General features: G+C 39.2%; 1 protein-coding gene across 5 annotated transcripts in view; it reads right to left on the bottom strand.

Annotated features, from left to right (window-relative positions):
- Window positions 1–14,968, bottom strand: part of NUP205 (nucleoporin 205) — a 1,504,202-nt gene that overhangs the window by 972,848 nt on the left and 516,386 nt on the right. For all 5 annotated transcript variants that reach the window (XR_004540594.1, XM_033957880.1, XM_033957883.1 and 2 more), the window contains exon 14: window positions 10,110–10,160. Coding sequence is in view for 4 of the 5 variants with exons in the window: in XM_033957880.1 (XP_033813771.1) it covers window positions 10,110–10,160 (51 nt within the window). In the remaining variant the exon portion in view is untranslated. The remainder of the gene's footprint in view (window positions 1–10,109; window positions 10,161–14,968) is intronic.

The raw sequence follows: 14,968 nt of genomic DNA, 5'->3' as shown, positions 1-14,968 counted from the left end.
AATCTAATACCTCCAGCAGTTCAGCTCTGGGTTTGATATCTGCTTCTAATTTCACAGGAAGTTCTTTACCTAACTGCCTGATGGATTTGGAGAAAGAGTGCCCTTCAGGAGATGGTTTCTAGATCTTTTGTTTTTTAACATTTTTGCTTCTGCTTTTAGCCCCTCCCTATTATGTGACCCTTCATTGTTATCTTTTTCTAAAAATTTTGGAGTTCCACCCCCTCTCCCATTGTTGCCTGTAAGTCTGTCTATTCTTGTTAACATAAGTGTGAAAATATTCCTGTTACCCCTTTTTATATTTGTAATTCGCTTTGAAACTATGTTATAAGTGTTTGCATCAAATTTTAATAAACATGAAAAAATGAAACACTCAGTTTATTTATTAGACATCTGTATGGAACACTGTCAAAGGCTTTGCTAAAATCTAAATACACCACATCTAGCGCACATCCTCTATCCAATTCTCTGATCACCCAGTCAAAGAAATTGGATTAGATTTGTCTGACAAGACCTACTTCTGGTGAATCCATTTTGCCTTCGTTCCTGTGATCCACCAGACTCTAGAAACTTTTCGTTCTCTGTTTTAAAAGCGTTTCCATTAATTTGCATACCACAAAAGTCAGACTTACTGACCTGTAATTCCCTACTTCTTCCTTACTTCCACTTTTGTGGAAAGGGACCACATCCGCCCTTTTCCAGTCCTCCAATACCACTCCCAACTCTAGAAAAACGTTTAAAAGGTCAGTCAGTGGAGCCATCATAACTTCCCTAAGTTCCTTCAGCACCCTCAAATGTACACCATCTGGCCTAATCACTTTGTCTACCTTTAATTTAGCTAGCTCTTCACGAACACAATCCTCTAATAATCGATCAGGTCTACCACTACTCCATCCCTATTCATGTTTGCCGCTTCAGCCGTGAACACAGAACAGAAATATTTGTTAAGCAATTCAGTCTTTTCTTTATCAGCTTCAACATATTTCTCCCCTTCACTTTTGAGTCTCACAGTTCTAATTTTGCTCTGTTTCCTATCACTGATATTTTTTTTTAAATGTTTTGTCTCCCCATTTTACCATACCAGCTATTTTTTCGTCCATTTGTATCTTTGCTTTCCTGACTACTCGACCAGTCTCTCAGCTTCTCCAGATATTTTTGCAAGTCTTCCTTTTTCTGCGATCTTTTGTAGTTTATGAAAGCTGACCTCTTATTCCTTACCTTCTCAGCTACTTTTCAGAACTAAAGTGGCCTTCTTTTCCTCTTACTTCTACTTACTTGCCTCACAAAAAAAGGTCTGGGAATTGAGAATTATTCTAACTGGGGAAATGTCCCTACTAATGATTGGCTTAATTTTTGCAAAGAAATCAAATGTAATAAGGTAGTGGTCAGACCATGGTACTGGGATATTGGTGAAGTTGGATGATTTTTGGTCTACTAGAGGTACATCTAGGGCAGTGGTCTCAAACTCAAACCCTTTGCAGGGCCACATTTTGGATTTGTAAGTTACTTGGAGGCCCTCAGAAAAAATAATTAATGTCTTATTAAAGAAATGACAATTTTGCATGAGGTAAAACTCTTTATAGTTTATAAATCTTTCTTTTTGGCTAAGTCTTAATAATAATAATATAATTTATAGCTAAAGAGACATATGATCAAGAAACTGTTTTATTTTACTTTTGTGATTATGCTAAACATATCAAGGGCCTCAAAATAGTACCTGGTGGGGGCCGCATGTGGCCCCCTGGGCCACGAGTTTGAGACCACTGATCTAGGGTGAAAATCAGGTCTAATATGTCACCTGAGGAATGGATGAGAGAGTTCACCATCTAGGACAAGCCTAAACCTGATAGTGTTATCATAAAGTCCTGCGGTGCGCCAGTAACTGCAGGATAGTCTTGAAAATTAAAATCTCCTATGATGATAGTTTGTTTGTGAGATACCACCAGCTTACTGATAGCCAGTAAGTCTTCTAGAGCACTCATAGGCGAATGGGGTGCATGATAGATTAGAACAAATATGATTATTTTGTCATGACTTACTAAGAAAAAACATTCTAGGGCCTGTAATACTACAGAATAAACAAATTGAGGGTTTATAATGAATTTAATAACGGCAGCTTTCTCTCTACCTTTTTTGTCAGGTTGGGGAGCAGGAAAGTGCTTAGTAGTCTGGTAAAAAGAAAAATATCCCACATTTTATCTGTAAGGGCATCTGTTAGAATAATATCTTTAGTATTCACTGATCTGGCATTAATCATAGCAGCTGATAATGTACATGACAGAATTCTTATGGGTATGGTAGGGATTTTTGACGGAAACTGTTCCTATCTTTAGCTGTATTCCTATGCAGGTTTGTTCCCTAGGTGGCCCCATATCTACCCTGACCTATGACAGACTAGAAAGGCCATATGGCTTTAATTTGCTGTTATTGTTTATGTTTCTCTATATGTTTCTAAAAGATAGTAGGCAACTGGAGAAATGTGCTGTAATCTACATAAGAGGACGAACAGGAGCAAAGTATTTTTGGGTCTAAGAGAGTAAGATATAGACAATACTCTCTATATATCCTTGTTTAATCATATTGGAACAAGATAAAAATACAGTGTCTCAGAGACAAGCCTAAGTCTATTAAGAGAGTCACCTACCTTGTGATATGTCTCATTGACCAATAAATATTAATCTGCAAAAATCTCAGATTTTTTTTTTTTTTTACTCATGAGCAATCATATATTATACTAAAGACTGGGGCAAGACATCAGCATGTTTGTCTGGATGTAGGATTTACAGGAGACCATCAACAAGTAGTCCCTGCATGGTTGAGGAGGTGAGCTATGGGCAAGTTGCACAGGTATTCAGAAATTTTTGATTTGTTCATCATAAAAATTGCACAAAGGGCAAGAAAGGAGGCAAGACGGAAGGCAGGGGAGGCAATCCAAATTTCTCAGTTCCAGACCTCACAGCTCCAGAGGGAACTTCAATCTTGACACACTGCATCTCTTAACTGCAGAGAATCTGATTACAGGCAAACAGGAGGAAAGACAGTTAGGCAAGATCGGTTAATGATTATCAGGGTTTAAGCCTGGTGCGTAGCAGCCTAGCAGAAGAAATATTGACTGACTATGAAGAGAGCGTAATAGGTTCAGAAATATCCGTGGAACAGAGTAAATGTGATGATTACTTATCAGAGGAAAATATGCTCTAGGAACAGGGCAGTGAAAGCCCAAAGTGTGTGTGTGAAACAAAACTGGTAGTGTTTTAAAGCCACACCATGAGATAGAAGTGCTGTAGAGAAAGGGGGAAAGGAAAACTCAGTATCCTTCTGCCTAGGCCTCTTGTCAACAAGATTGCCTGTTTAAACCCAGTGAGGATATATCATTCAGAGTGAAACATATAATTTGAATGCACTGTGATAAGAAAGCTAGCAAAGGACAAAGGTGTCTTAAAAGTATTGCAGTAGAAGTGGTTTAAAGGAGAGATCCTTTAAAACCCATATTACAAACCAGGATGGGATACACCCAAGCCATGAAGTGCAGCATGTTGCAGCATTATCTTTTTGAACTATTTTACATAAGTGCATGTTTACAAATACATGGGCTCAGGTTTTGAGCCGGATTGGGCAGCTGTACTGCCAAAACAACATAAGGAAAAGTTTTCAGTGCAACCTGAATATAACCTGGACAAAAGCTGTAAAAACTTTTCCATGCTGATATGTTTTTTGCCTTTTGGAAAAAATAATGTTACAATACATTCTAGTGCAGGACAAAGCACTTTCATAGACTTTGGGGGGTTTTGAAGCCAAATCACTGACAGGAATAATAAGAAATTGTAATGTAAATCACCCTGGAAATTCCTGGACTCATATGTTCAATCTATTTCATAGACACTCCTGTCTTCTTCTTCTTCTTCTTCCTCTTCTTTTTCTTTACCTTCATCTTTTTCCTCATTTTATTCTTTTTCTTTCTTCCTTCAATTTCTCTTTCCTCTTATCTTTTCTTTTATTATTTTTTCATGAACAGTCCTAGTACTTTGGATCTTTTAAAACGATTCAATTCTACATTGCACACTGTAACTGAATATTTGTTATACTAAATGTTTTGTTTTATTTTTTGATATCTTGTACTTGAACTGTTTCTTATATTTTTTCAAAAAACTCAATAAAAAATATTGAACTAAAAAAAAAAAGGAATAATAAGAAATTTTTGTTTTGAAAAAAAAAATGCACAAAGGAAAAAGGTTAAAGGCTCACTCATGAAACTTGCAAAGGAACAGGACTTGCTCCTTTGTCAGTTTCTTTCAGCATACCACAGGCAGAGGGAGATTGTAGTGATCCAGAACAGTCCCTTGACGTCAGGTGTAGGGGCATGGCAAATTGCACTGGTAACATACAAGGAAATGAAAGAGTACTATAAGACAAATAATGCATCAGAATATGCAACACTAAAGAAAACTAAACAGAATACTCAATTTCATATTTATTTATTCAATTTTCTATACCGTTCTCCCAGGGGAGCTCAGAACAGTTTGCATTAATTTATTCAAGTACTCAACAATTTTCTCTGTCTGTCCCGGCGGTCTCATAATCTATCTAATGTACATGGGGCAATGAGGGGATTAAGTGACTTGCCCAGGGTCACAAGCAGCAGGGTGGATTTGAACCCACAACCTCAGGGTGCCGAGGCTATAGCTTTAACCACTGCGCCACACTCTCCCCATGGAGTATGGAGAGTTCAGCTGCATTCAACAGAGATGGTGGTCCAGGGTAGTCACCTAACACAACATTAGAGCATCAGCAGTATTGTACAGTTAGTTTATTTGATATACCACTTTTCTTAACAATTGTAGTCAAATCAAGGCAGTTAACAAAGTTAAAAAAAACCATCGGGTACAAGATTTAAAAGAAGGGATGATTGGGACATGTCATGATGTTCACTCTTTGCTAGAAATCTCCATTGTGTTTATTTTCTGGTTTGATAGAACAGATTTCAATTATTGCTCTTTGGCTGGCCCTTATTTGTACTGTGAACCATTCTGATGCTTCAAGACTAATTCAGTAGTGACTATAGATGATCCAAGCCAAGTATCAAAGTACAGTGGTACCTCGGTTTACGAGTGCACCGGTTTGCAAGACGATCAAACCATTAGCAAAATCGGCGCCTCGGAAAACGAGCTTACCTCAATGTACGAGCGCCTCCCCCCCTCCCGCGATCCGGCATCCCCCCCTCGCCGCGATCTGACATTCCCCCGCACACATCTACCCACCCGAACACATCGCTTACCCCCCATCTGGCACCCAGCACCGGCATCAACGTACAGGACATGCTAGTGCCGGTGCCTAAAGATCTGCTGTCTTCTTTTTGCTGGGCCTTGAGCATCTGAGCATGCTCAAGGCCTTCGAGTTCCCGCTCTCTCCGGAGATCTACAAGAATCTCGGAGAGAGCGAGAACTCGAAGGCCTTGAGCATGCGCAGATGCTCAAGGCCGAGCAAAAAGAAGACGGCAGATCTTCGGGCACTGGCACGTCCTGTGCGTTGGTGCCGGGTGCCAGATGGGGAGTAAGCAATGTGTTCGGGTGGGTGTATGGGTGTGGGGGGATGTCGGATCGTGGCCAGGGAGGCAACGTGAATGGGGGGGATGATGGATCATGCTACTGCTATTTTGCACTTGCACAACGCACTTTGGAACAATACTAATTTTAACTGTATAGTATTTTATTCTTTTACTGTCTGTCTTATGTTGTTTTTAATTTGTTTCCAGTAGTTACCTGCAATCTCTCTGCCGCCGCATAGCGGCGGCCCGTTTAGACTCCGCCCCCTTTTACAGCCAGTACATGCTCTTTGCGCTCCTTTGTGCGCGACTCTTAAGGTGTAGAACAAGCCATAATGTTTTTTCAAGTAAGTTTAGCACTAAACTTCTTTTTATTATCTTATTTATATTTGGCTTTCTCTTTGGCTACTATCTGTCCCTATTTTACAGCGGTCATTTATCTGTTTGCTTAAACCACTCTAACAGACTCTTAAATATGGAGAACTCTCCATCTAATATTCCTGTTTTATATAGTAATCTTTTAAATAAACCAATCAATAAGACACTCTCATCTCAGGTTAGAGAATGTTATAATATTCCTTTATTTCCTCACCAACATGATTCCATAAAACTTGTTAATCCAACCTTCTCAAATCATAAACAAATCAAAATTGGTCTACTTAATACTCTTTCTCTTAAGACTAAATATCATCTAATTAAAGACCTTATTACTCAATTTTCTTATAGTGTACTATGTTTAGTGGAAACATGGCTTACTGAAGGAGAGGAAGTGTACCTCTCCTATGCTTGTCCTCCTGGTTTCTCTTATCTGTATAACCATTGTCTTTCTAAACGTGGAGGAGGTCTGGCAGTTATATTTCAGGATTCCCTAGCAATAGGAGTAGATTACTCTCCAATAAATTCTCCAATTGAATTCCTGCAATTTACCTTAAAAACTAAACCTAAACTTGATATACTTATTATCTATCTCCCACCACCTATCAATAGTACAAATCTATCTCAGCTTCAATCACTTCTTTTTGATTTTGGATCCTCCACCACGAATCCTCTGATTTTAGGAGATTTTAATATTCATTTTGAAGACTGGAATAATAATTACACTAAAGATACTCTTTCTCTCCTTAATGATTTAGATCTATATCCATTTTTAACTACTCCAACACATCAAGCAGGTCATACAATAGATATGATTATAACCTCTCTCATTACTAAGGTCAATTACCAATTAAACTCTTGTCTTCCAATTCCTTGGTCCGATCACTTTTTGATATCAATTTCTTACTTAACTTCCCTGACAAAAACAAATACAATATCTCAAATTATTAAATATAGAGATTATAATAGCCTATCATTAGACTTAATTGTTGATAATTTTCATCTGAACTCTTTGGACTCAAATATTTATTCCGTAGAAGAGCTCTTATTGCAATGGAATTCCTCCACAAAACATTTGTTAGATTCTTTAGTTCCACTTCAAATTAAAACTATTTCAGCAAGAAAAAAAGCTAACCCTTGGTTCACCACAGAACTTTGCCTAATCAAAAAACAACTTAGATCATTAGAAAGACATTGGAGAAAAAATAAGAGCCAAATAAATTTTGATAAATTTAAAGATCAATCTAACATATACAAAAATAAAATTAATCAGGCAAAAAAGAAATACTATTCTAATCAAATTTTCAAAGCCAAAAATGTCTCTACGCTTTATGCCATTTTAAAATCTATTTCCCCTACTTATAAAAAACATACCCCAGTTACTAATTCAGTCCCCTCTGCACAAGAACTTACCAATTACTTTTTAAAAAAGATTAAGGATATAAGAGAAAATCTTTTAAAAACAAATGCTTCGACTTCAGTCTTCGATATAGAACCTAGATCAACTTTGTCTGCAAAATGTTCATACTTTAATCTTCCCACTTTAGGAGAGCTTGAATCTCTCATAAAAACTATTAATAATAAGGGGACTCAGGCTGATATAATTCCTCCTTTTATTATTAAAAGATATTTCACAATTTTGTCCTTTAATATTAACTTTGATTAAAGAAAGTCTGAAGCAAAGTATCATGCCATCAGATTGGAAAAAAGCCACTATTCGTCCTATTTTAAAAAACCCAAAAACTAGCTCTGATGAAAAATCAAACTATAGGCCCATAGCTAATATTCCTTACTTAGCCAAATTAACAGAAAAGATAGTATTCAATCAAATCTCAGAATTCGTAGAAATGACAAATGTCCTTCATCCTAATCAAACAGGCTTCAGACAATATCACTCCACGGAACACTCCTTGATAGACATGACTTCTTCCATACTCTATCATCTTGGCCATCATTCATCTGTCCTTCTGATCTCAATTGATCTCTCATCGGCCTTTGATACTATTGATCACGCTCTTTTACTTAATAGACTTCAATCTATCGGTATCTCAGATCAAGTACTTTCTTGGTTTCATTCTTATTTTGATAATCGCTTTTCTACAGTTAACTTTAATAACACCACTTCCGAAAGTTTTTCAGTTCCATATGGAATTCCACAGGGATCGATTCTATCTCCTCTTCTATTCAACATTTTTCTCGCACCCCTCATGACCCTCTGTCAATCTATTGGTTTTACCGTATTCGCATATGCGGATGATATACAACTTCTACACTCCCTGGATCCCAACAGTTCTTCTGAAATATCTACTATTAATACCAAACTTGAACAGATTCATCATTGGCTCAAACTAAATAGATTAGCCCTAAATATTGACAAAACAAATGTCTTGCTATTTCCCTGGAAAGACAATTGCACTCTTTCCTGTCCAATCACTATTTAAGGCATTTCTTTGAAACTAATTCATAAGATCAGGATCCTCTGAGTTATTTTTGATGAAAAATTAACTTACCACGATCATGTTAGTCATGTCGTGAAATCTACTTTTTACAGGCTCCGTCAAATTCGCTCAATGACAAAATTTTTATGCCCAAAATCCTTGAATATATTGATACACTCCTTAGTTATTTCAAAGATCGATTACTGTAATGCTTTATTTAAAGGAATAGCCCAAAAAGAAATTAAACGTTTACAAATTATACAAAATGCCTCGATTAAACTTATCGAAAATGCTAAGAAATTCAATCACGTTACGCCTTTACTTGAGAAAGCACATTGGTTACCTGTCGCCTATCGAATAATGTATAAACTATGTTTGCTCACTCTCAAATCTATCATTTTCAAAACCCCAGCATTTATTTATAAACTTTTAATCCCCTATAATACTTCGAGAGTATTACGGTCAACAGAACAACATCTATTGGTTGTTCCTTCTTTAAAAGTTATTAGTACACGACGTCATTCTATTTTTTTCAGTTACGGCTCCCCTAGCCTGGAATGCCCTGCCAATTTATTTAAGAGAAGAAAGAATTCTTTTTTTTTTTTTTCTTTATTTATAATTTTGAATACTTTACAATATCCAACAATTCAAAGGAAAAAGGAAATCACATAAAACAATACATAATCAAATCATACATACAAATCTCCTTTCAAGCCCACATTAATGGGGAGTATATCTTGCTGTTTCTAATAAAATAAAGTTCAAGAAATATAAAGGATAATGATTCTTGGTTCATATTTAATGAACTCTGAATCATTCCTTAAACTGGGATACTGTTATATTAATTCTCCTCATATTTCTCAGTAAGGTGAAACAAATCTCATTTCTATTTCTTTTCTCTTGCAATTAAGAATTGTTGTAGTTGTATTGGATCCCAAAAAGAATATTGGATATCTTGTAGTTTAATCATACAATTACAGGGAAATTTCAGGTAAAAGGATGCTTCCAGTGCCAACACTCTATCCTTCAATTTCAAAAATTATTTCCTCCTCAACTGTGTGGTTCTGGATACATCCGGAAGAGAAGAAAGAATTCTTAACAAATTTAAGAGCAAACTTAAGGGCTTCCTTTTTAAAGACGCTTTTAGTGATTAATTGAATTCTTTTCATTTTTAATATTTTATATAAAATTTCTTCCCCTTTTCCCAATGTTATTTTACCTTAATTGTTTCTTTTATATTGAATTGTATTTCTTCCCACAACTTTTCCTTTTCTGATCATGTATGTTAAATAGTCTTGTTGGTTATGTTTAGTCATGTTATTTTATGTTACGTATTTTTATGATATTTTATTAGTTATGTATGTTTACCCTAACTTTGTAATTTTTAGCTATACATCGCTTAGAATCTGGAATAGGCGATTAATCAAATCCTATAATAAACTTGGAAACTTGGGGGGGGGGCCGGATCGCAGGGGGGATGGTGGATCACGCGGGGGGGGGGGCTTCGTGAGAGGGGGAAGCAATGCCAGTTCTCGGGGGGGTAGAGCAGTGCCGCTGGCCTCATGGGGGTGGGTGGGATCGAATCAAGCGAATTTCCCTTACTTTCTATGGGGAAACTTGCTTTGATATACGAGTAATTTGGTTTACGAGCATACTTCTGGAACAAATTATGCTCATAAACCAAAGTTCCACTGTATAATAAAATTAAAATCATGTCCTTCAGAACCTTGGGGGAGAATGAGAGAATAGATGCTTACCTCAATTCCAAGCACTTGCTGCTGGCCAGGGATCCTCATCGTCTGTAAAATCTTTAAAAAACAAACAAACAAATATATGACAAATGCCCTTCACTGTGAACAATCTGTTTCTCAGTGTGAAGACATGCTCTCTGTCAACAGATCAAAATTTTTCATTTCAATTACTGTGAATGATCACCATGACCAAAAAGTAATCAAACCAGCTAAGTTTATTATAAATGACCTGATTAACATATTGGGGGTTATTCAATAACCTAGGCCAGTGGTCGGCAAACTGCGGCACGTCTAGAGCAGGGGTGTCCGACCTGCTTCCCTTCCCCGTAAAGAGGATGCTGAAGCGCCAGGCTGACCAACCCTCACTACCCGACATCAATTCTTACATCAGAGAGGAAGTTCTGGGCAAGCCAATCGCTGCCTGGCTGGTCGGAACTTCCTCTCCGACGTTAGAATTGACGTCGGGTGGCGAAGGTTGGACGGCCCGGCGCTTCAGCATCCTCTTTACGGGGAAGAGAAGCAGGGAGAGGCTCAGAACTCAGCGACGACCTGTTCCCCGATGGCAGCAGTGGCAGCCTGTTACCTGCCGCTGGCGGCAGCCTGTTCCCTGGCAGCGGTGGTGGCCTATTCCCTGGTGGCAGTGGTTTGGGGGGAGGGCAGGGAGAAAGAAAGAAAGAAAGGGGGGGGGACAGGGTAACAGAAAGAAAGAAGGGAGACAGGAGGCAGACAGAAACGGGGTATGGTGAGAGAAAGACAGACAGAAAGACAGGGGGTATGGAGAGAGAGACAGACATACAGAAAGAAAGGAGGCAGGGTGAAAGAAAGAAAAAGTTGGGGGAGGGAATGAGGTCTGGAGGAGAGGAAGCATACAGGAGGCTGAAAGAAGGGAAGAAATAGTCGATGCACAATCAGAAAAATAAAGTGCAACCAAAAACTGATGAAATTACCAAACAAAAGTAGGAAAAATGATTTTATTTTCAATTTAGTGATCAAAATGTTTCTATTTTGAGCATTTATATCTGCTGTCTATATTTTGCACTATGGTCCCCTTTTACTAAACCGCAATAGCGTTTTTTAGCGCAGGGAGCCTATGAGCATCGAGAGCAGCACAGGGCATTCAGCGCAGCTCCCTGCGCTAAAAACCACTATCGCGGTTTAGTAAAAAGGGAGGGGGGGTATTTGTCTATTTTTGTATAGTTGTTACTGAGGTGACATTGCATAAAGACATCTGCCTTGACCTCTTTGAAAACCCGCCGAATATAAATGATAATTAACATTTTCTCTGTGTACAGTGTGCTTTGTGTTTTTTTAAATTTTATTGTAGGTAGATCATTTTGATTGGCCACGAAGGTAAGTGGGAGGGAGGGGAGCTGCTGAAAGACATCTAGTAATCCTTGCAGGCTTGACTGTGCAGGGAGTTATTTTTGTAAAATCATGTTTTGTTATGTGACTGGCATTATTTAGACTTTAATAGAATGAAACTGATATAAAATTGCTTGCTTGTTTTTATGTGCATGCGCTGAAGGAAGTGGAGAGAGTGGGCTGAGGACGCTGAAGGGAAATGGGGAAGAGAGAGTGGGGAGAAGACACTGATTTATAAATTGACAATTGTACAGAATATTGTTTCTTTTTATACTTTAATATAATAAGTTCAGTATAAAACTATTAGAGACTTGTGTGGATGGGATCAGATGGTTTGCGGGGACGGGGACAGAGCTCACGGGGACGGGGCAGAGACGGAGACAAATTTTTTCCCCGTGTCATTCTCTAGGCTCTGCCATGAATCGATTTTGACTACGTGCGGGCGAGAGGGTGTCAGTCAGGTTGATGTAGCCGTCATAGCGCAAGCGGGCACGTGGTATGGCTCTCAAAAAAAATCTTAATCGTTGTACTGCTGATTTTGGCTCTTTTGACTGAGTTTGCCTACCACTGACCTAGGCAGAGACTGCTTGTGTGATATATTCACCATTCACTCATGCACTGGATTTACACAACTTCTGCTGCAAACTGTTTCCTGCTTCTTTTTGATCCAATGCTGCGGACCCTGCCCACTTACTCAGTGTGCCGATACATGCTCTATTTATTTACCCTGCTGGTGGCGCACGCTCATTTAGTATAGTATCTTTGTTGTTTACAGGCCTTGAATTTGCTAGTGCAATTTTTGAGGTTATTGGGTGAGGGTGAGGGGGTGGGGATGATGAGGATAGGCTTAAGGTATCGGGGTCTGTGTGGTAAGGATTTCCTTTGGGGAAAGTGATAGAGATCACCATATCTACCCTGGCCTGTGATGACTGGGATGGTGGAACACATGCTAGCAAGGATAGTAACTGGCATGAAATAGGAGAACACACTCTTATCATGAAAAACCAGGCTAATGCTTGAGCCAGAACATCATATATATACATATGGATCAAAAAGATTAAATAAAGAGATATTAGGATCTCAAGTGCTCGCTGTTATATTGCCAATTGAACAAGTCGCGGCATATAACAATACTGCGAGCTATCACCGATCTCTAACCTCTTATACTATCATTTCATTTTCTTTTCCTTTTTACGCAATTTGCTGTTAGTGCATTAATAATAATAATAATAATAACAGTTTATATACCGCAGGACCGTGAAGTTCTATGCGGTTTACAATGCTTAGAAATGTTACAGATTGAGTGAATAAACAAAGTTACAGAAGGAAGGAAAAAACAAAGTACAGACTTAGCGATTGGTGGTTCTTGCAGTCATTTGTTAAAGATTAAGACTGAATAGGTTGGTTTCCTAAGTATTTCAGGAATAGATGTGTTTTGAGACATTTCCTGAATTCTCCATAGGTAGTAGGCACAAGCAATAGTTCAAGGTCTTTACCCCATAATGCTGCTTGATGTGCGAGAAGATGTTGATGATGACTTTTAAATTTACAACCTCTAACCGGTGGAGAAATGATATTCTTATCTTGTTAACATTATGATACTTAGCTCGGGTGTAGATTCTCAACCCGGCCAATTGGGAACGACGGAAGACCTCCGTTTCACTTTCACTCAAGGTGATAGAGCTTCTTCAGGCACAATATATTTTGTAAGCACTAGACCAGTGTTTTTCAACCTTTTTTGGGCAAAGGCACACTTGTTTCATGAAAAAAATCACGAGGCACACCACCATTAGAAAATGTTAAAAAATTTAACTCTGTGCCTATATTGACTATATATAAAGTAATTCTCTTGAATAGGAATCAAATAAACACAAAGAAAGTATTTTATAATTACTTTATTATGAAATATTAAGTAAACAGAATAGTGAAAAATTATAAAATACTTTATTCAGTGCGAAACCTGGGCCTGTTTGGCTGAACACAAAGCTGATATTCTGGCTGGAATCGAAGAAAGACACACACGTAGCTCTTCGTCAACAGCCGTTCCCTTCACCGCCCCGTCACCGTCACTGCCATCCCTTTCACCGCCCCGTCACCGCCACTGCCATCCCATTCACCGCCCCGTCACCGTCCCCGCTGCATCCATATAAGCCTTAGTACTGTAATATTTAGCTTATTCCTTTCTTATAAATCAAAGTTCCTGCTGCTGAACTAGAGAAAGAGATGTTCAGCTGGCAGGGCTTTGTTTATAAATTCTTATCAACACAACTAATATACTATTTTATCCTAAAGCAAAAAATAAATAAATAAATAGAATTTTTTTTTTCTACCTTTGTTGTCTGGTTTCTGCTTTCCACATCTTCTCATTCAATTCCTTCCATCCACTGTGTGTCTTCTCTCTATGTCTTCCATTTGCTGTTACTGTGCCTCTCCCTTCACCCCCCCCAATTGGTCTAGCACCCATCTTCTTCCCTCTGCTCCCCCATAGTCTGGCATCTGTCTTCTTCCCACTCTGTCTTCCACATTTCCCTTCGGGGTCTGTTCCTCTCCACCCTCCTTCAATGTCTGTCCTATTCCTTTCCACCACCACCCTTCCCTCCCTCCTTTACCATCTGTTCCTTTCTACTACCCTTCAGCTCCTCTCACGTGGCTTATCTATCTACCTTCCTCCCTCTTATTTTCATGGCACGTTACAATGTAATTTGTGTAAGCCACTGGAGCCTGCGAGCTCGGTCCCTGTCCCATCCCCACAAACCATCTCGCTTCTGTGCTCCTATTTTCTCCATTTCTAATATCTCCCCTATTTATCTGTCATTGCCCCCCCTGTGTCCATATACCATCCCTATGGCATGTCCCCTTTATGTCTCTGTCCCTATGCCCCATGCACATAATTTCCCCTCTTTCTGTTACCTTCCTGTGTCCAGATTTCCCCTATCTTCCTCTTCCATACCAGTGTGTCTCTTCTTTTCAACCCCATCTAGCTTTTTTCCCTCTTTCTTCCCCCCCCCTGCTTCTAGCATCTGGCTCACCTGCCTGTCCTTCCCTTTCTTTCCTGCTGTGGGTTTTTCTTTCCGTCTTCATCCCCTTGGCCCAGAATCCTTTTCCCTTTCACTCCCTCCTTCCAATTTGAGCCGGGAACACGAGCGATCGCACGGTCCCCGCAGCCACCACTCGCCTGCCCAATCGATCCTACTGTTTAGCCAGCTCTCTCCCTTCGCCTCACCTTAGTTTGTAGGTTTTGTTTTTCGGCGACATGCACGCTTTCCCAAAGAGTCGCGCACGCGCGGCTGCTCAGTGTTCAATCTTCTGCTCTGCTGCAACTTCCTGTTTCCGGTTGCGTCAGAGCAGAAGATCGAAACTGAACAGCAGCGGGGACCGGGGGAGTCTCATGGGAGCGCGTGCGGGACCCGGCCTGAGGCCTAATCAGTGTCTGCACCGTACGGCACACCAGGCAACATCTCGCGGCACACTGGTTGAAAAACACTGCACTAGACAACAAAACA

The sequence above is a fragment of the Geotrypetes seraphini genome, chromosome 9 (assembly GCF_902459505.1).
Source record: "Geotrypetes seraphini chromosome 9, aGeoSer1.1, whole genome shotgun sequence".
Classification (NCBI taxonomy): domain Eukaryota; kingdom Metazoa; phylum Chordata; class Amphibia; order Gymnophiona; family Dermophiidae; genus Geotrypetes; species Geotrypetes seraphini.
Note: the sequence above shows the minus strand (reverse complement) of the source record. Positions and strands in the feature narration are given on the sequence as shown.